Source organism: Python bivittatus, unplaced genomic scaffold, assembly GCF_059951505.1.
Source record: "Python bivittatus isolate LINGU-HERP-01145 unplaced genomic scaffold, Pbiv_v1 ctg000980_np1212, whole genome shotgun sequence".
NCBI classification, from domain to species: Eukaryota; Metazoa; Chordata; class Lepidosauria; order Squamata; family Pythonidae; genus Python; species Python bivittatus.
Genome location: NW_028277125.1, coordinates 58,333,544 through 58,355,995, shown reverse-complemented (window position 1 = coordinate 58,355,995; position 22,452 = coordinate 58,333,544). Strand labels below are relative to the sequence as shown.

Genomic DNA, 22,452 nt, shown 5'->3' with positions numbered 1-22,452 from the left:
ATCTGATGGTAACAGGGTCACCATTAGAATTATTTCAATTATTCTCTTTATGGCAGGGAAGGGAATTATGATTTCAAATTGCTCTGATTTGTTTATATATCATTTGTTTATATATCTATAGCCAGCCTAACTCAAAAGATTCTTGGTTGATACATTAAAATTATCAATGCAACAATAAAATAAATGAAAATTATAAAAGCAACACTGGCGATACATCAACAATAATAAATCATCCCAAATGGACACTAATAAAACACAACTAGGTTGAGGACTTGGTGAAATCAAATTAAACATCTTCTAAAAACCATAAGAGAGGAAGTTCTATGGACCTCTGAGAGTAAGGAGTTCCAAAGTGTGGGGGCTACTACAGAGAAGACCCATCATCTCATACAAGTCCCTCTCATTTCAGAAAGAGGGGGGACTCTTACCAGGCCTTCCAGAAATGCTCTGTATATTCAATATAAATCATGCAGTTCAGTTATGAAGATGAAATATCATGTTTAACTGTCCCCCCATGTAAATAAAACAAACCTGTCCTTACTATAGTACATGAGGGCATGTTGGCTTTCCCTTCTTTCCCTCTGGAACCGATGGAAAGATCATGTGGCACTTACTAGGGTTTATCAGCAGCGGGGCCATTTAATGCAGCAGCAAGATCAAAAGTAGAATTTGAATGTGAGAGCTCCCACAAGGATGTAAGAGTGCACAGAAATGTAACTTTTAATATTATCTCCACATACAACAATTAGAATTCTATTGATTTCAGCAGTTGTTTTGGACCAGTTCCAAGGATTCTTGGCACAAAACAATTTTTTTTAATGTAACCAAGATAAAGCTGAATATATTAGAAGGTCTAATTAAATGGACCATTAAGTGTACTGCTGATAGCAATGACATCTTTTGTTTCCTCATTATTCTGTGCCTACTTTTCCCTCATCAAATAAACAAACCAATGATTCTACCCTCTTTTCCCAGTTTACCTTCTGAAGGAGAGCTGAACTTTGTTTCATTTACAAACGTTGACAGATCTGATGGCTGAGGATAATCCTGCTTATCAGAATCAAGATCCACCGTCATACAAGTCCATTTCTGATTGCCCACAGAGGATGCCAGTTTTTCCTCATCTGTTGCATGAACCACAGTGGATACAACAGAGGATGTTTCAGTAGTAGGCAGTGTCGTGGATTCCTAAGAAGAAAATAGATGTTAAAAAACTATTGTGCTATAAAGAAAGAAGCAACTGTCTTCTTTCATGGATCCAGCTCTTTTGCTTTCTTTTTAAGAGTTGGACTAAATGCAGATGCTTGTAGTTGCGGGAGCAGCCACTATACTCCTCCCCCCCACCCCCCGCTTGACAACATACTCTGTACATGCAAAAGCTTGCAGGCTACTTTGTGACCTTTGTATTGGCTCAATAAAAAAACTGCCATAATATGGGTTATGGAACTCTGTATAATGCTATGCAAGTTATTCTAACTCATAATCAGGCCTTGAGATCTTCATCTTAAGGATGGACAAGGATGACATCTGATCTACTGCAGAGATCTGAAAATCACTACTTAATTAGCATAGGTCTAATGACTGATTAAATAATGTTTTACATCTTTTTATTAGCCCAAGTACCCTAATGATTAGCTTATTTGTACATAGATTTTACTGCAATATTCCAGCAAATACGTAACGGTTTATAAAAACATCAGACTGAGCCTGCTCCTTGGAGTTCACCCAATAATTCTAGATAAATATTACTACAGCACATAAAATCAACATATCTCATGGTAACCCATAAACTATATTGCAATGCAGACTGCATCACAAGCAGCCACAATTCATTGTGTGCTCAGCAAAAGAAGAAATAAGATCAGTTGCAATTTCCAACAAAGGCTTGAACAACTTCAAGCATTTCTCAGAAAGGGCCTAATCTTCAAATCTTCCAAAACATTAGCTGAATGTGATCTGACATTTACTTGATGCTTGCCCATCTGATGCTTCCTCTTCTGTGATGATTATTCATTCTCTCCTTATTGTGCTGGCTTTATATAATATGAACTATGGGAAAATGACTTCCATCTGAGCTGCCTCCTTTCTTTTGTGTGCTTTGAGGCAGTAGATAATTGATTGCTACTGAATCCACCTTAGAAGTAATTTTCTTTAAAAAAAAAAAAAAACTTGTTAAAGCCCTTTACCTGTGAAGGTGCATCAGACAGTGGAGATCTTTTTGGTGACTTTTTCACCCTGAAAGTATCACTGGGAAGAAAATGGAAACTCTGAGTATGGCCAACCATAGAAAAATGACATAACAACAAGCAGCTAATGAATATATTGCTATGGAGATTTCCTGTTTCAGAAAGTTCAGCATATAAACACTACAGAAGGGCATGCTATGGCCTTTGCTTATCATGCACTCTTAGACTCAGTCTTTGCCAAACTAAAAATCAAGCACGAGATACAAGAATTACAAGAATTAAATTAAACTGAGTTTTGTATTAAGGTAAAAAGTCAATCCAAACAATGAGAAATAGAAGTGGGTATTGTGTGGTTGAAGACAACAACAAAACAGTTACAGTGCTACTGGAAAATAGCCAACATAACATAATTCAGTAAATAAGAATCCTGATCTGCATAGGTCCTTGCCCTGAGAATTACACAGACATCACTGCTCATCAAGTACAACACCAGCACAGCTACAGTTATGTAAGTGTTGTGTAAAATGTCTTAAATTGTATCTACCAAACTATCATCTCAGGTGTGCTACTTCAATTGCCCAGTGACAAATGAATAAAATGCATACAAAATACTGGTGAACAAGACCACACAATTTGAGCAAGGCAGATACGGGACAACGGTTCATGTCTTGATCTTATCTCCTAACTATTGCTGGTTGCAGAAGATATTTGTTAGTGCATTTTACAGCTAGCAATATTGCCTGTAAATCTTATGACAAACATGTATGACTTGCTGGAATCCGTATCCTTTTTGTCTTTTGCAGGTTATACTACAGTATGCATATTTATTTTCCAAAAGCATTAAAACATTTGAATAGGATATACAAAATAAAGTATGATACTGTAGGCATTAATGTGCCAATAGATATTTAATTGGTTTCTTGATGATCTCATCTCCCTAATTTAACTTTTTGAAAAATTATGGTGATGATGACAGTATGATTTTAATTTTAAAAAGTACAGGAAACTGGCATGTTGAAAGCATAGCCAGGATTTCAAAATTGTATTTCCAAGAATGCCTCAGATTTAGATATTTTTAGAAAATAAAAATGTTGGATTGCTACAATGTGTTCTTTGTTTGGAAAATAAGCTCACCTGTTCAGAGAAAGAACAAAAATCAGCTGCGGGGTAGCAAGAAACATCTTGAAGGGTAAGGAGCATCTTCAGCAACATTCGTTTTGGAAATTGGGTAGCCATTTTGTGAATAGAGAACTTTCCCATGGCAGCCATTCGATGAGTGTCCTGTATACTCTCAATATTCCCAAAATGGCTACCAACCCAAACTGGGGAATTCTAAGACAGACTTCAAATTTCAGGTGGAGAAAGAACTATATGTACAGATCTTAAAGAAAGAAATGCTTTGTATCATGAAGAGAGAGACAGACAGACAGAGAAATAAAATTAGTGAAAGGTTATGGGATTACATTCAGGTGGGAAGTAATTGGATGAGAACGAGAATTTCAAACATCAGCTATGTCTCAAATAATTTCTGAAATGGCAACGACAAAAAAAAAAAAAGAGCTAAAACAAAAATGAGTCAATTTATGTAAAACATATCAGTATCTTATCCAATTGTTGACACACGATAAACATGCTGGCTAGCCATATCTTATTTATAAAATAAATTACAATATTGCTACAATGCTTTGCAATTGTGTATAGAAGGAAAATTGTTTTTTCATCTATAACACTGTGAAACTGTTCCCAAACCCATGCTAAACTGTATAGCAAAAAGAGAAATGGATTGTTATGGCTTCATGCTTCATCTCTTGGGTCCCAGACTCTAGAATGTATGCACACCACTCAAGCAGGCATGGTGATTGACATGGAGAGAAAGAGTGGAAATCACCACCTCAAGGCTTAATTGCAAAGATATAATCTGCCAGCACATTTGCATTCCAAATAACATGTACAGTCGTGTGAAAAAGAAAGTACACCCTCTTTGAGTTCTATGGTTTTATGTATCAGGACATAAAAAAAATCATCTGGTCCTTAGCAGTTCTCAAATGTAGGTAAATACAACCTCAGATGAACAATAACACATAACATATTATACCATGTCATCATTTATTTTACAAAAAGAAAGCCAAAATGGAGAAGCCATGTGTGAAAAACTATGTACACCCTTACTGCTTCCATATGTATAAAGAGGCTAAGTAGCAGCCAGGTGCTGCTAATCAAATGCCCATGATCAATTGATCATCAGCAAGTGTGACTACCTCTATAAAAGCTGAAGTTTTAGGAGTTTGCTGGTCTCCTAAAACTTCTGGAGTATTGAGGTGTGTGTTAACACAATGCCAAAGAGTAAAAACATCAGCAATGATCTTAGAAAAGCAACTGTTGCTGCCCATCAATCTGGGAAGGGTTATAAGGCCATTTCCAAACAGTTTAAAGTCCATCATTCTACAGTGAGGAAGATCATTCACAAATGGAAAACATTCAAGAAAGTTGCCAATCTTCCCAAGAGTGGACGTCCCAGCAAATTCACCCCAAAGTCAGATTGGCAATGCTCAGAGAAATTGCAAAAAATCCAAGAGTTATATCTCAGACTCTACAGGCCTCAGTTAGCATGTTAAACGTTAAAGTTCATGACAGTACAATTAGAAAAAGACTGAACCAGTATGGTTTGTTTGGAAGGGTTGCCAGGAGAAAACCTCTTCTCTCTAAAAGAACATGGCAGCATGTCTTAGGTTTGCCAAGTTGCATCTGAACAAATCACAAGACTTCTGGAACACTGTTCTTTGGACAGACAAGACCAAAGTGGAGATGCTTGGCCATAATGCACAGCACCACATTTGGCGAAAACCAAACACAGCATATCAGCACAAACATCTCATACCAACCGTCAAGCACAGTGGTGGAGGGGGGATGATTTGGGCTTGTTTTGCAGCCACAGGACCTGGGCACCTTGCAGTTATTGAGTCGACTATGAACTCCTCTGTATACCAAAGTATTCTAGAGTCAAATGTCAGGCCAGCTAAAGCTTGGCCGACATTGGGTCATGCAACAGGACAATGATCCCAAGCACACCAGCAAATCTACAACAGAATGGCTGAAAAAGAAAAGAATCAAGGTGTTGCAATGGCCCAATCAAAGTCCAGACCTCAACCTGATTGAAATGCTGTGGTGGTGTCCCACCATGGCATGCCCACAAACCTCAATGAACTGAAGCAATGTTGTAAAGAAGAGCGGGCCGAAATTCCTCCACAACGATGTGAGAGACTGATAAAGTCATACAGAAAATGATTGCTTCAAGTTATTGCTGCTAAAAGTGGTTCTACAAGCTATTGAATCATAAGGTGTACTTAGTTTTTCACACATGGCTTCTCCATTTTGGCTTTCTTTTTGTAAAATAAATGATGACATGGTGTAATATGTCATGTGTTGTTGTTCATCTGAGGTTGTATTTACCTGCTTTTGAGAACTGTTAAGGACCAGATGATTTTTATCATGTCCTGATACGTAAAACCATAGAACTCAAAGGGGGTGTACTTTCTTTTTCGCATGACTGTACTTCAGTTGGGGAACATTAGATAGACAGACACACACATAGACAGACAGATAGAACAAGAAATAGTTTTGTTCAACTTTATATACTGATCAACATTTTTTTTCTCAAAATAATGTTGATACAAGTTAGAATAACCTTATTGAATGTAGGCATCATGACCTACATAACTGTTTCACTGCAAACAAACTTGTAAGAATAAATAAATAACTGAAACAAGACAAAACACAAACATATAGACAGAAAAAGCAGTAGGCATTTTTGCTCATAACATTTATGTTTAGAGTTAAAAATTACTTACAACAGAGAACATACAGACATCACATCTTCAACCATCCTAAGACAAGTAAGACAAAAGAGAGAGACAAGACAGAAGGAACTCACTGACACAAAGGAGAAATTCCATTTATTACATTGCAGAAAAAAAAAATCACATCCCATGTTTGTACTGTTTTAAGAAACGGACATCTCCCAATTGTGACTCTGAGTGGCAAAAACAGGATTAAAAAAAACAACACAAGAAAAAAGATGATACTTAAAAATAATAACATAAAGATGCTAAGGACAATCTAACTTAGACCACACAAAACACAAAATCACACTGATGGGCCACTGAACCTTCCAGCCCAGGCCCACGTCTTCAAGGATTTACAAAATTCTAGTGGAGTCTGGGCCAAACTAATCTCAGGAGCATGGTGTTCCAGAGGGCAGGTGTTAAGAAAAAAAAGGCCCCCCTGGGTCCTGTCAGATGGCACTTTTTAACAGATAGGAGCTGAAGCTGGATCTACAGGGATGGACAGAAACAACCAGAGAAAGGCGGTCCTGCAAATAACCTTGCTCCATGCCATGAAGGACTTTATAGTGGTAACCAACACCTTAAATTTCACCCAGAAGCCTATGGGAGCCAGTGCAGTTGGTGTAGCAGTGGTATAACATGGGTATACCAAGGTGCACCCATAGCTGCCCATGCCACCATATTCTGGATCAGTTACACTTTCTGGGTGGTATTCAAGGGCAGCCACATTTGGGAGGTGGGCCAGGCATGAGTGACAGTGAGCAGTGTCTCAATCCAGGAAAGGGTACAATTGGGATATATGATGAATGTATGGCCACAGCTATCACCTACTCTTTGAGGAGGAGCCATGAGTCCAGGAGGAGCCTTAGTTGCAGGGGACCCTTAAACCCAAAGTCATTCAGTCTTGCTAGGATTGAATTGAAGCCTGTTCTTTCCCCATAGCCTCCAGACACCAAGAAAAAACCCTAAGAGTATCACTTTGTCAGCCCAGAGATGTATAGCGATACTTCACCCCATACTGATGGATAACCTTACCCAGAGGCTTCATATAGAAATTAAACAGGAGTGGGGAGAGGCCTGAGACAATCCACAGAGAAGGGAACTTGGGCCACATCTCCTCCCTCCTATCAACACTGACTGGAACCAGAGGAAGGAGAGCCACTGTAGCATCATATCCCCCATCCCCAATCCCCTGAGCTGATCCAGAAGGATACCATGATCAATGGAACTGAAAACTGCTGAGGGAAAGCCAAGGAAAGCCAGGATCGATGCACTATCCCCATTCTGTCCCTGCCAGAGGCCATCTACAAGCACAATCAATGCTGTTTCAGTCCTGTACTCCAGGCCTGTTGAAGAGTTAAGTATTCTAATGCCACATTAAAGAAGACTGCTCTTCTCCCCTTCATGCATTTTTCTCCACACAGTAAAATGCAGCCTCCTTCCAGGAGAAACTGGTGAGCAATGAAGAATGTAAACTCCTGTTGCTTGCTCCCCCATTTTTAAACCTGTTAGTAGAAAATTACATGCAATTTGAAATTACATGCATGTAACCATATTTGGTCTGTTGCATAAACACTATATGATTATGGCTGTAAAGCATTTCACCCTGCATAATTAAAAATTAGGCACATAATATCCAAAAACCTTCTAAATCTTAACAGATTTCAAACTTTTCAGAAGCTTAACCCATAAAAATTTAGAAAGCTTCTAAATGCACAAAAAGAACAGAAAAATCCAAGAAACAATTAAGATTCTAATATCTTCAATATCCTAAATTACAGATTAGATTATTTTTTACAGCAAAGCATATAAAACCATTTTACCTTCTTCAACACTTATCAGCTTAAATGCTATCTCTTCCTTTCATAGTGACTTTGAAAGATAACTGTCACATCAAAAGGTACTTTTGAAGTACATGCTTGCTATCAAACAACTTGGTGACACAGAGATGTAAAACAAACTACTGCTGTAAAACACAACAGATGCTTTACAACTGGCATAAAAGGTACTGGACTAAGTAAAATACAAGCAACAGTTCAAAATATTTAAATAATGACAATGGAAAATGTGCATCAAATAACAGTGCTCTTTTCCTACTTTTTTACCCTATCAATGGTTCATAAGAGTGAAGCTTATTTAAATTCATTAATGTGAAGTAAGGTAAAGACAGCAACAATAAAGATCTGTACATTTCATATGTTAGTTCTATATTTAAGTGATTGAAATGAAATGGTTTCTAAAAACCACCAACATATGAAATGTACAGATCTTTATCCTTTGTTAGATTAAGAACAAGAACATTCTCACTAAACTGGCAAGCACAGATTTCAGATGACCAGGAAAGATTATGTCTAGCTGAAGATGCTCAAGATTGTTAACACAAATTCGGGGGGAGGGGAAGGGGGGAGGACAGTTGTAACAAAAACATCATGGGCTATAAATTCATGAAGTATATCACAGCAAGCTTCTTTAATCCACAAAAATTGTTGCTTGACTCATATATTGCAAAGGCAACAGCAAGCCCCTATTTGATCAAAATCAGTTAACTGTCTGAACAAAAATCTTTTATTTGGAGGTACATATAACTCCAAATCTAATCTGGTTTATTGACATATACAGATAATTATGGATTATCTTGAGCTTTTTAGGATACAGCAGCATTGTAGTATATTCTCTAAACTTACACCTAAATTCAAGTCTGAGTCCTGGCAAATATTTCTGCCCTTTTATGGAAATAAAGGAGTTACAGAAAGCTTAATGTAACTTAAACCTGGAGGATGCAAAGTCATTAAGAAAGGCTCCCAATGTATACTTTAAGGTTCTAAGTAGAATAATTTTCAGGAAGCTATAAACTTAAGGAAAACTGATGCTCTTAAAACTGTTAGACAAGGTTACCCACAAACCTTGAAGATACTGGGAAAGGGGATTGTCCAAGAGTGTAATTCAAGGTACTATGAAACATACAATAAAGGACAATTAAACAATCATTATTACGATGAGGAAAAAGAAGATAACCCAGATAAATCCAGTATTTGAAATATAAATCTGAGCCTGTTTTGAACTTTGGGGATGGTCTTCATGGTATGATCTAAGGCAGTGTTTTTCAAATTTGGCAACTTTAAAATGGCTGGGGAATTCTGGGAGTTGGGCTCCATGCATCTTAAAGTTGCCAAGTTTGAAAAACTCTGATCTAAGGCATATGAGGTTGCATCCTTGCTGAAGCTAAACAGAAATAGGTCTATCTACTGTTTGAATAAGAGACTGTCTCAATACATTATCTTGGAGTCATGATGGAAAATGGTGGACTATATATTGATGAAATACATAAACAGAGAAGGAGTACCCTTCCCTGCCTCAGATTTTTAAAACTTATACCAAAACTTTACATTCTCCATTTCAACAAGATCAACCACAAACACACAGAAAGTGAAAGGAGTCTTAGTACTGACAACTGAAGTATTTTTCCTGCTCAGCTAAATTCTGAGTTAGTTCTACATGAGACTTAAATTATTTTAAATGTTATTTAACTATTTATAAATTATTTATAAATGAGTAAATATTAAAGACTGCATACTTTCAAGTCTTTCTTGCAGACTTGACCCAGTGACCAAATTCCAGCATGATCCCATCCAAAGGATTAAATTGGACATTCAAAATGAATAGGTGGGAGCAGCTTTGCTTCCTGTTTATCGTCTCCAAGTCCAAAAAAAAATAATTTTAACTGCTTTGATCTTATATTTTCATTTTGCATTAACATAATTGATTTCTAAATGCATCAGTGCTGATATCTTATTTGAGGCCTCACTGATGTTATTCAAGGATTTATAACGACATTTCATTCTTTCAATTATAATCTAGAGTATAAAAATTAATTGCTTATTATTTCATGGCCAATATCTTGCATGAATTAAAATACATTCATCACCCATAGAGTTGTACCTGTGCACATAACTAAAATGATTACTGTTTAAGATATCTCCATAACCAGGAGTTTTAAATCTGGTGAATAAATACAGGATTTAGAAAAATCAACTGATTTCTTTTTTATAATGCCTTAAAACACTATTTTCAATTTCACACTGGCTGTGTCTGCAGCTGACTCTAAACAGTATACTGCAGAATCATTCCAAAACACAACTATAATTGGAAATTAATCTGGAAATAAAAATAACACCAGTCACATCCAAATTGATAATCCTGTTTTACTGTTTCACTATTAACCCATAATTTGAAAGTTGGGTTTATACTTATTTCCAGATTCCAATTTATCTGGGAATTTGTTTAAAAATTCTGCTTTATTTTTAGCTGGAAGTAGGGCTAATTTTTTTTTATTAAAGATTCACTTGAACCATGTCCTGGGTAACATGGGTATATCAGTGTACGTTTATTTGTTTCATTTACTTCAGAGTCTATGTTTCAGCTCTGAATGTATGCTAGATTATAGCCCACCTACTGGGGATGGCTAATACCTCCTAATATTACTTTACTTTCATCAGAATTAATCCCAATAAACATTTCCATTGAACCATTTTTAAAAGAATCTAAAGGTCAACACAGAAAACTGTAACAATATTTTCAAGAAAGAACTGTATGAATTTGTATTTTAAAAAATGCTTAAAGAAATTAGTATGACATTTTAAAAATATCACCAGATATCTTAAGAGGTATGTGTGTGCGTGCCTTTGAATCAATGTTGACTCTTGCCGACTGCCAGGACAAGTCCCTAGGGTTTTCTTGGCAAGATTTCGGAAGTGGCTTGCCATGGCCTGCTTCCTAGGGCTGAGAGGGAGGGACTGGCCCAAGGTCACCCAGCTGGCTTTGTGCCTAAGGCAGGATGGTCTACTGGTTTCTAGCCTGGTGACTTAATGACTACCCCAAACTGGCTCTTTGTCAAAAGTGACATCTAATTGGCTTAATTAACAAAAAAAGAACATAAAGTGCCCTCCCCCCACCCCCGAACTATGGGTAAAAAGCACCTAGTTCAATACAGATCAGCTTTAAAAAAATGGAAAAAAAAAAAAGAACTCTGAATCTTGTATGGAAAAATTAAGCAGTAGATTGTTCAAGAATACACAGCAATTGGCAGTGATTAGCTTTACCTACTGGAATAAGTTGCTTACTGGCAAATTACAAGAAATGCAGGGTTAACTCTGACTAAAATTCATAGCAAGCAATGCAGTTTGCAAGATATATGCTGTCTAGCTCCCCATTCTCAAAACCAATTTTAATCATACAAAGATAAATCACAGCTTCAGAGCTCATTAATACATCCACATAGCTATATAGCTGAAGGGAAACCAGCTATCCTCCAAGCCACTTTCCCAAGTCCAGACCTTACTTTAAGAAAGTAAAAATAAACTCAACTCACTTCAACAGCATTTGTGGCTTGTTGGTAAACCAGCCACTGTAATGGACTGAAATACTCTAAAGAAAGATGATGTTTTATGTATGTGAATAGCTCCTGTCATTTTGAACTCTGCATAAATTATACCCTTATGATGAACACTCTGTAGAGTAGTCTCTTAATCCTAACAAGTTTTTTTTATTATTTGACTGAATGAAACTGATCAGTTGCATTATAAAGTATATTCACATTAAAAAAAAACAACACGATCTTGAAAGCTTTGCCATGATGGAATGCCATAAGAAACCCAACAATTTCCAAAATACATTCCTTTTAAAATGAGGGCCAGGTTGCTTCTCAGTCTTCCAAACAAGAACAACTTTTGCCAAACGTCTTAAATCTCATGTCCTAGGGATTAGCAAGGTTGCTAAACTCTGAAGCAGAAGACACATCATACATTCAGCAAAATTAAAGCTTACTTTCTAAATGCTGAGAATTAAAAAAGGATTGAGCTCCTAGTGCACCTCAAAGCCAAAAAGGGAAATATTTTGTTTTAATTCCAGCTGCAGTTATATGATTATTCTGGCATCAAACATTCAGTTGAATAGGACGTACTGCAACAAATGTGTACAACGAACATAGTGCCAACATAGAAACATAAGGAAGTTTGCAAAGATTTGTCTGGGGAAATGTTTCACTGCACACATGCTTTTTCTACGTTTCAACTTACGTCTTGAGTGGCGTCTTCTTCTTTTTTGCAGGCTTATTTAGGCCATCTCCTTCTGATCCATTAATTTCATTGACATTAGCTGAAATCTCAAAGGAGGCTGGAGATTGTGTGGGAGAGCTGGCTACCTTTGAGGAAGGCTTGAATGGATCAAGAGAATCCTCAGAGATGTCTGGATCAAAATTGTACGTTGTGGTGGTTTGCTGGGGCAGTTTTGGAGACTCTTGCATTTTGCAAGTGGAAGAGAATGGATTGAAGTTGGGATCATCCCATTTGTCAATATCAAAAGTATACGAGCCTTTGGGGACAGGAATCTCATTGGGTTCAGCAGGAGTCTTGGTTGGGGTTGTGGGAGTATTGTCAAGTTTCTCCCCAGTCTTTTTAGTCTTTGGCCTCCTTAGGGGCATTTTAGCCCCAGGCTTTTTGCCCACTTTTTTGGGCAGAAGAGGACTCTCTGTCTGCTCCTCACCACTGCCTTTTTCCTCAGAATAATCAAATTCCAATCTCACTGATAAACCTTTCACTGGAGGATTTTCTTGTCCCCCAGTGTCTGACGGTGTCACCTCCACAGCTTCTGGTGTTGTGGTAAGAGATACAGTTTTCTTATTGGCAAGTGGAGAGTTCTGTACTTTGCTGTCTCCTGATACAGGAATTTCTTCCAAGTTATTTGGGTCAAATGGACACAATGCCTCTAGTCCTGGAGTGGGCTCGTCTTTCTTGACAGTAGTTTGAGAAGTGTTGGTACCCTCAGGTTCAGTGGGCTCCAAAAGTTGTTCAGAAACTTTTTCGTCACTTGAGGCAGCAGAATCTTGTTTGAGGTCTAATATTCCCGGCTCTTTTACTGGAGAAACGTCCAAGGATTTTTTTGCTAATTGTTTTTTCTTTAAGGAAGCTGGTCTAGGTTTTTTTGTGCGCTTAAGAGTACTAGAAGCACTGCTTGAACCAGTACTAAAAGTATCTGTTGCAGAACCTGCTGTCTCGTTATTCCCAAGAAAAGAGGCTCCATCAAATTCTCCAGCTTGCAAACTAAGTGAACGAGATAAAGTAGATCTAGAAACTGGCAAAGAATCTGTGGATTTTCTTCTAACATGTGACTTAGAATCCCGACTCCTTGTGTCCAGAGAGCTCGGATCTACAGCTTGTAAGGAATCTACAACTTCAATGTTATCAAAGTCTAGGTTGTAAGTTCCACTGCTAGCAATTGGCTTGTCTTCATCAAAAACTGTAGAAAATGAGTGGGGAGGAGGGGGCAATGGAGTTTCTTCAAGTGGTTCACAATGAGAAACATCAGTTACTGATACCGTTTCAGAACAAAAACCTATAAAAAGCAAAGGCAAAAATGATCAGCATTTAGGAATGTTGAATCTGAAATAGTTAGAGAAAAGAAAGCAGATTATGTATCCTATAATTCAGGATACTTTCCTTTTAAAATGATCAGTTCCTTTAATCCTAAATATTTCTTTTTCTCATCCTACTCTCTCCTTCTTCAAGACAAGCATTCAAATCAGGAAACACACATAAAAACCAAAGGGGGGGGGGAGGAAACAAGAAGTGAATTAATTTTTATGTTTTTCCAAAAACAATTTCTAACAGATTTTATTTTGGATACATTTACTTTAAAAATATAACATGGGTAATTATATTTTACAATCAAATCAAAATCTTTTATTATAATCATAGATCAGAAAAAAATTTTATAATTGTGCAAGTCAACAGAATGCTATCAAGACATTTCCATAAACTGAAAATCAGTATTGATAGCAAATCTTGTAACCCTGAAGTCCAAATGGGAAATGTGTTGTTAACAAGGAAGAAGCTGCATATATTTGCCCTTATCTGAACTTCTACTTTCCACTGTAGGGTTTGTTATGTGAGGCAGGATAGGCCTACCATGAACTGAAGAAAGGAATAAGAAATCATTTCCAACTAGCAGACACACATTCTGTAATACTGCCTTCTTTCCTGTTAAGCCCTAATACTCTGTCAGCAGATTTTGGCTGATGATGCAGAGACAAGCTTTCAGAGAGTGATTGAGATTTATCTGATATTGTCTTGCAGGATGATGAAAGCAGTGTTGCAGCATTACAGTGCAGACCCTCTCCTCTTCTGCATGTGTTGCGATGTCATGTGCATGAAAGGGATGGAGTTTACAGTGCAACATTGCTTTTTTCATTCTTCCAAGGCAGCACATTCTTATAGGCACACATGCTACTGGGGTAAAATAACTTATTGTAGGAACTGGCAGCCATGGTCCAACTCAGAATTACATACAGTATACATTTACTGCCTTAGTGCAGTAACTGCAATTTTTTTATGTCATCTGTTAAAAAAAAATCTGAGCATTCTAAATTTTAAGATATTAAATAGGTTACTGAGTGGAAACTGTGACTTCATCTGAACATCGTTTTCCTACCAGAATTCCAACATGATTAATTTAAATTTAAATCCATATACCACACTGCCAGTCCTTGGGCAAAACAATTATATTCCCATTATACTTCCACACTGAAAATAAGGCACTGATGATAAAGAATCAAAGTGGAAATAATTTACATCATTATTACTGGCTGTCAGTGTTGATGTTTTCAGTAGATGAGCTGTCATTTTCCCCTGGCAATTATTGTTCGAGTCATGTGATCCCATAAAATCAATATTAAAACAAAGCCAAAAGCATATTCACAATCTACAGTATTTTTCCATGAATAAGACGCCCCCATGTATAAGACAACCCCCACTTTTCCAACCCAAAATTAAGAAATCAATATTTTAAAGATAAAGCAGAACACATTTTTATTGAGTAATTAGGTAACATTTACATGATACACTCAGTGGGAAGAGGTCCAAACTGTCTCTCTGCAGCTCTATTTCCATGCTCTTTTGCATAACTGATTACATTCAGTTTGAATTTTGCAGAGTAAGACATTCACTTATTTATTTATTTTTTATTTTCTGACATCTTTATGGGCTCAGAATGCTCTGACATTACAGGTCCCTGTCGCACCTGCGCACTGCCTACATGCTTTGCACCTCCAACGGGATGTGTTCCAATTGGTTTGTTCAGCATCAGCTGACGTCAGTTACATAAGGCTCGTGATTGGAGGAAGCCTGTTTGCAGAGACAAAGTATGGGCAGTTTCGCAACCGCGCGGTTCTCTCCACGGCTTACTTCCTTGCATAAGACGACCTTCAATTTTTAGTATAATGATTTTAGAAAAAAGTATCATATTATACACAGAAAAATACCGTATTCCAGTGGACAATGATTTGAGCTAGAGCTACAGATTCAACATTAGACCTACATTATTTTCATGGAAGAAGACTGCAAAATTCTATAGTTTAATCATAGGCTTTTACATGCTGTTTAGAAAAGAAAGAAAACACTGAGCTTTGTGTAGCTAACTGCTATTTAAAATTGTTTCATTAGTTATTACATCCATAGTGCAAGGGATGTACATTCACAATATACTAAACGTTGCTTTTCTGAACGTGAGGGGTTCCATTACTGCCATACAAGCACATGGACATCTAACACAGGCAGCCAAAAAGATATGTTTTGTAGGCACAGAGGGAGAATTATATCTACCAGTCTGTGCTTTTTAGCATGTTAACCATATTTACAAAACTACCTGTTGAACATTTACCTGAATAAATTAACAAAAGTGCAGAGGAGAATCCAAAGAATGGGGTCAGTGGTGAGAAACATGCTTGCCTCAGTGTGCATACCCAGACTTCACAGTTCATTAACTCATCCTACTATAGAAATGATTTCAAAATTACAATGAACAGAATACTAATATCCTGAGATCTTGTTTCCAGATTGATAATTTCAGACAGATCCCTATACCCCCAAAAAGGAAAAGCCATCACCAGCCAGCAAATACACGATTTCCTTCAAACCAAACACCAATAAAGCATGGCCATTTGATGAAGGATGATTTTCCTGCTCTAAGGACTTGGGTTGGGACTTATTCCTACTGTGTGTCTTTAATTACAACTACTTTTGCCAGCTGAGCTGCTGTGCACTTTTCACGTAAGGAGCTCGTTTTTGGACACTGATCAGATTGCAATCTTTGCCCTCAATCCTCTTCTTGGCAGCATCTTCCATTGAGGTTAATTGGCTTATATTATGCTTAGCCTTACATAATGTTGCAATACTGACAAGGCAATGCAACTTGATGTATTGGACAAAAATGTGACAATGTGCTATCACTGCAATTCACATGGGATTATTTGGGTCATGATTGGGTTTTTATTTAATATACTATTTCTAATTCTCACACAGATTTTAATTACTGTAAAATGAATTCCAGAGCCAAAATAAATTCTTCTTGGACAGTACTAATCTTGTGTCAATGTTAGTTCAAATTCTGAGTCTATGTGATGCTCAGAATTGGTGTTTCCTTTATTTTACTCACATTTTATCTCATATACCTTTATCCATCCAGCCTTTGTACTCTGTGCTGTGTCATTATTTCCTTAGCCAGACTTATCCCTCTATATCAGTCTTTTCCAACCTGATACCAGGCCAATGATTTATTTTGCACAGACATCAAGATAAATGATGTATCTAATTTCATGGATCCCAGTTCTCTTTGTAAAAAAAACAATATTAGAATGTCAGTTTTTCAATTCTTTGAAATAGGGGCTTTATTTAAAGACCAAACTGCATCTGAGTTATGAGGCTGGTAGTGTAACCACCAGGTTACACCATAGAGGCTGGTAAGTTCTCTATGATGCTTTCTTTTCACTTTTTTCATCTTATTTTGATGGAGTGAGCTGTTACTTTAACCACTACAACCCCTATTCACTGTTTGTTCTTTAGGAAATTCCCCAATTATTTCTCACATACTGACCTTCCTCTCAAGATTAGAAAGGGCGGGATCCACCGAGAAGGTGGCAGCACCTAGCTGACCTTGGCTGATCTCAAAAAAGCACAGCGGGTAGAGATCTGGTTGGTGCCTGGATAAGAGAGCACCAGGAGATCTCAGAGCTATAGACTAGGCTGGGAAGTCCAAAAGCATCCTAAAAAAAGGCAATAACAAACACGGGTCCACGTAATGACCAGGAACTGAGCTCGACTCAAGGGGGACTTTCTCTTTACCAGATACTAATTTCCCTGGTCCTAAAGAATATGTTTCTCCAAAGTAATGTACTTGATATGATATTGATATATGGTATGATATCATTATTATGATAATTTGGCACTGTTGTTTTATGCCACAGATTCTGGTCCACTATACTGATTCCGTGAGTCCACCTGGGCTAGCAACTGTTTGTTTGACTCACCTGACCAACACATACACATCCTTTATTTGAGAGAACTTTTGGCAAATTCAGATTTACCTGTAGGCAAGTCACACATTTTATGAATATCTATTTATTTAATCAATGTACATAAATGCCCACTCAGCATACAGCTCTGGGCTACCAAGGACTAAAAACCTCCAATTCAAGGGAAAAATAAAATAAAATAAAATAAAATAAAATAAAATAAAATAAAATAAAATAAAATAAAATAAAATGAAACACAACACAACACAACACAGTAAAACATATTGTGCCTCATATTGGACAGCAGGCTTATCTAACTTCCTGACTCAAATGCACTGGTCTTTTATGTTAAGTTCTTACAAAGAATGTGCTTGCTCCAACACATTACTTTTCCAATGAGCTCACCACATTATCAATATTAGAAGTATTCAAATACCTGATTCTACAGTTAATTTACTAGAATAAACTACATACAGTAGAGTAATTCACAATACTTTTTGGGTAAGCTGACTTCTTTTTTTCCCCCTTCTTATACTCTAACTTCAAAAGTGCATACGCAAGCTATTCTAAGAACTCCGTTCAACGTATTAATGAAAACAGAACAATGAAGTGGAAAAGCCATTCCAGGAAGACTTGAAGAGTAGACAATGCGGCTTTGTGTCTAGAGAGCGCTTTTTTAGATCCTGCCCTCTTGACACCAAAAACTGGTCAGAAATGAAAGGAATGTTGCCCTTTCACTTCAAAGCCGTCTCAACAAGGGAGTTTTACTATTCATGACATTTAATCACCGAGACTGGAGTTTTTCTGTTACGTTAAATCTGGCATGGGTTTGCCGTATGAATAGTACTGGCTTTGGATGGTATCACACCAGAGGTCTTTTACAACTGGAATATAAATACATGCAAAACACAAGGAAATAACCATGGATATAAATCATACATAAAACAGGAACTGTTTATTACATTTATATCCTGCCTTTCATTCAGTATCTTGGTTTGATATGGAAAGTCTAGATGATAATCTTTCTTTTCACTATGGAAAACTGTGAATATAGTACTCTCTACTGCTTAAAACACAGAAGGAATGAAAGAAAAAGAATACAGAAAGGGATAGAAATAAACAGGAATAAATGTGAATAACTGGGATCTCATAATGAATTGCAGTTTGGTTTTGTAGTTAAAGACCACTCTTCAAATCCTATTTAACGTAAGTGCTCTTCCCTCCTTCTCCATTTACATTCCTTTAGCAAGCAGGAAAATTAATTTCCTTTTCATACAGATAACAATAAATGTGGAAGGATAATTGTTCTGTACAGATTTATGATAAATGTAAAAAGACAATGGTGAAAGACAAGCAGGGGATATTCATACATCTAGTACAAAATCCCTGTGAAGGGTTTCTCCATTTATTTAAGTACCAATTGTGTTTTCTGATGGCTTAATGATGGTGCAGACACTTTTTGCAGAAAAATATGCAACGGTGAACAACATCTATTGATATTTAAATAACAATGCATATGCAGCAAAAGTTGTGGCCAAGTTATGTATAGATGCTTTTGACAGTGATACCCTGATTTCTCTGGACTTTAGAAGACAGCCTTCACCAATCTAAGTGCTCTCCAGATGTGCGAATTTTGACCCTCAGAGTACCCCAGTTTGCAAAGCAAATGCTAAGTATTCATTGTTGAAAGGTGCCCAGAATGGAGGTCTCAGAATAATAATGTATTACTATTTTTTAATTTAGATACACTTCGCTGTTGTCTTTTTTTCTGGGTTACTTCTGGTTCACCATAGAAGTAAAGATTCACCACCTTTTATTGTATTAACTTTGTATTCATTACATAAGGTTTCCAAGCAGATGAATAGGCATGATATTCTAATTGTTACAGGCTGTCAGGAGATTAACCAAGCACATTTATTTATTTACAATTTTTGCAACTTGCCCAGTCCAAAACCTCTTAATTCTAACTGAAGCAGAGATTCATTGTACAAAAATATGCAGAAACTGACTCTTAAACTTCCATTTCTCTGTGCACACAAACATAAACACATATACAGACACATATTTTATTAACAGGCTGTTGGGGGGGGATGTTGGGGAGCTAATGATGGGCTAATACTTTACAGCATTCCTGTCCAACTTACTTTGAGACACGGAGCTCACTTGGCCTGTGGGAGGTGTGCTGGGGCTGTAACCTGAAGAATGCAAAGAACAAAGAAGTGACTGAGGTCTGGACAAAAGCTAAACATGGTTTAATGGACTCTAACTGTAGTTAAATTGACTACAAATAACATAATTACAGTAACAACTTTTCATAGGGCTCCAGCACCTGCATACAGCACTTTGTGGAGAGGGCTGTGAGGTTTCCACCCCTGAAGTACACCATATTAGCTTAGTAGGTTAGAAAGGTAATATGGGATAGTCACTATTGTTGAGAGAAGCAAAACCTGGTTCCCAAACATTGAATCTTATCAGTGAATCACTGTCATATACAAGAGGAAGTCCAGAACAAAAATACGGGAAAAGTTTCTGGTTGTTAAGAAAGTCAGCTTGGATGAATTCTATACTTCTCATCTTCACTGTACATTTATTTTGAAATAAGGCAAAAATGCCATCCAACAGGCTTAATTGTGTGGTCAGCTGTATTCCCTTTTCTTTGATATATGTTATTTTCTTTTTAATTCTTTTTTAATTATAATCCATCCAGAGGAATCAGGAGGCCTCAAAATTGAAATATTAAATTAAATTAAAATAAAACTGTTTATACAAGCTCTTTCACAGGGAACAAGGTAATGAGAGGATCAATATTTTTAACCTAACACGTAAAGGTGCTTTACAATAAGCGTGATTGTTAACTAACAGTGGCTTTCCAAGTTCTTAATCAGAGTTATTCTTAATGATTAAACCAAATGCCTTGACATGCAAAGCATGGGTTCTACTACTGAACTACAAACACTCTTCAAGAATACTAAGGCTGTTCCCAAATCTGTTCTCATGCTCTCCAAGTGCACAAACTGTGGATGTGCAGAGGAGCCCATCCTATTCACTGTAAAAGTGTTACCTGTGTCTTCTGATGGAAGCTGAGGTCTTACTTCCGGTTCTTCTATGTCAAATGCTACAACTTCAGGTGGTAGTTGTGGTAGCGGAGGTGCAGCCTTTACAGGAGTTGTAGATTCTGGTGTTTCAAATGCTTCTTCAGAGTCTGAACTCCTGAGTACATACAAAAAAGGAGGAAAAAAGAAAGGCATTACATGGCTATTTTTTTTCCAAGAGAAAGGCAAACAAAAATAAATAACTTTTGCAAAATGCAGAGCTCTCCTATCTGAGGAAGCGAGAATACCTCAGCTTTTTTTCAGAGCTACCGAGGAACTTTCAGGCTTTTTTGCACCATGATTTCTGGAGCAGAATATCATGTTCTCAACTTTATTCTGAAGAAATCTTGACACTAAAGATTTCAAGACATCACAAAAGCAAACATGCAGGCAGGATACAGCGAAAGGCGCCTGTAAAAGCCCACCTTTCTGGCATAAAGGAGGCTTCAGCATAGACAAACAAAAGCAATGTTAATGGAACCTTTTGATAGGATGTTGGGATTTTTTTCTTGGCACAAGCATAAGCAAACCTAATAAGCAAAATCTTATGAGAGTCTCATAACGCTCTCAAGTCTGAAGTGATCTACCTTGATGTGCAGCTGAATGAGAGTTCCTACAAAACAAGAAAACACGGCCTTAGGTGACATTGGATGCTGCCTAGCCTTTCAGACTAGAATACTGTTAATGGAGATGGAAACAGTCCCATTTCTTACAGTTCACACAAAACACCAACATTCTCAATATATGAAAAAGCACCCTTTCTTCCTGCAAAATTGCTGGCTCTCAGTAAAGTCATTCATTCATTCATTCATTCATTCATTCATTCATTCATTCATTCATTCATTCATTCATTCCATATATCCTGATAGTCAATTCATCATGATCACAATTTGACCACACATATTGCCTCAAAGTTATTTACACTATTTTAAAATATATTTTGCGCCATTTTCTGCATAAAGATCTGTGAACTTAATTTTTAAAAGCTACTTCAAACAAATAAAGACACTGAAGAACAAGATAAGCACAATCATAAATGAAGTATGCAAGGTGGAACTAGTCATATAATTAAAAATGGAACACTTTATCCCACATAAGATGACCTCCAAACATGCTGGACTATAACTATCCCATCAGCGGCTGACAATCATACTGGGAATTATGGGTTTTGGTCTAGTGGTTAAGGTGATGGACTAGAAAAGGAGAGATCTGAGTTCTACTCCTGCTGTAGGTATGGAAGCCAACTGGGCCAGTCACCTTCATCACTAAGAAGGCAGCAATGGCAAACCATTTCTGAAAATGTTGCCTAAAAACTCTATGAACTTCTCCATGCAGTCAAGAGAAGTCAAAACTGATTTGAAGGCAACAAAATATCTAGTGTATCTGGAGAATATCAGATTGCTATAGTAAAAATGTTTAGAGTAAATAGTGTACAAGTAATACAAAGATTCACAGAGATAAAGTTAAAGCAAATTATCATTTGAGGTTATGAATATCAGAGCTGAACACAAATGAAGGTGTGTTCTTTATGAATGAAATGGAAAAACACTAGATACAATTATACACGTATAAAATACAACTGAAAGCAATGTACTACTCTATTTTTTTGAATAATATTCAGCAAGAATTTAATTATCAAATGGCAGCTGCCTCCTCCTCCTCTACTACTACTACTACTACAAAATCAATTTAATCTGAGATGGTTTCCTGACTTGCAATATCCCATGGTTCATTACACAGCTAGGATGCTATAGTCACTACTGCTTTTCACAGCTGTCCTCATCCAAAGTGCCCAATGTCTGGAGGCAAAATTTCCCATGAGGTGCCAGCCATTCCTCCTGAAGAATCTGTCTGCAAGCCATCCAGACACAGCAGGAAAGCATAGAGGTTCCCTGTCTTCACCAGACCAAGAGAAGAAAGCAGATCCTTGCAAACAGCCAACTGTAGGATTTGCAATAAAGAATTCCTTTTCAGTGATTATGGGCAACTGC

At 37.1% G+C, this 22,452-nt stretch overlaps 1 protein-coding gene across 9 annotated transcripts in view; it reads right to left on the bottom strand.

The window, feature by feature from the left end:
• Positions 1-22,452, bottom strand: part of TACC2 (transforming acidic coiled-coil containing protein 2) — a 180,241-nt gene that overhangs the window by 31,359 nt on the left and 126,430 nt on the right. For all 9 annotated transcript variants that reach the window (XR_015794400.1, XM_088132061.1, XM_025167862.2 and 6 more), the window contains 5 exons: positions 20,431-20,579; positions 19,514-19,564; positions 12,103-13,417; positions 2,187-2,247; positions 981-1,188 (listed from right to left, as the gene is read on the bottom strand). Coding sequence is in view for 8 of the 9 variants with exons in the window: in XM_088132061.1 (XP_087988187.1) it covers positions 981-1,188; positions 2,187-2,247; positions 12,103-13,417; positions 19,514-19,564; positions 20,431-20,579 (1,784 nt within the window). In the remaining variant the exon portion in view is untranslated. The remainder of the gene's footprint in view (positions 1-980; positions 1,189-2,186; positions 2,248-12,102; positions 13,418-19,513; positions 19,565-20,430; positions 20,580-22,452) is intronic.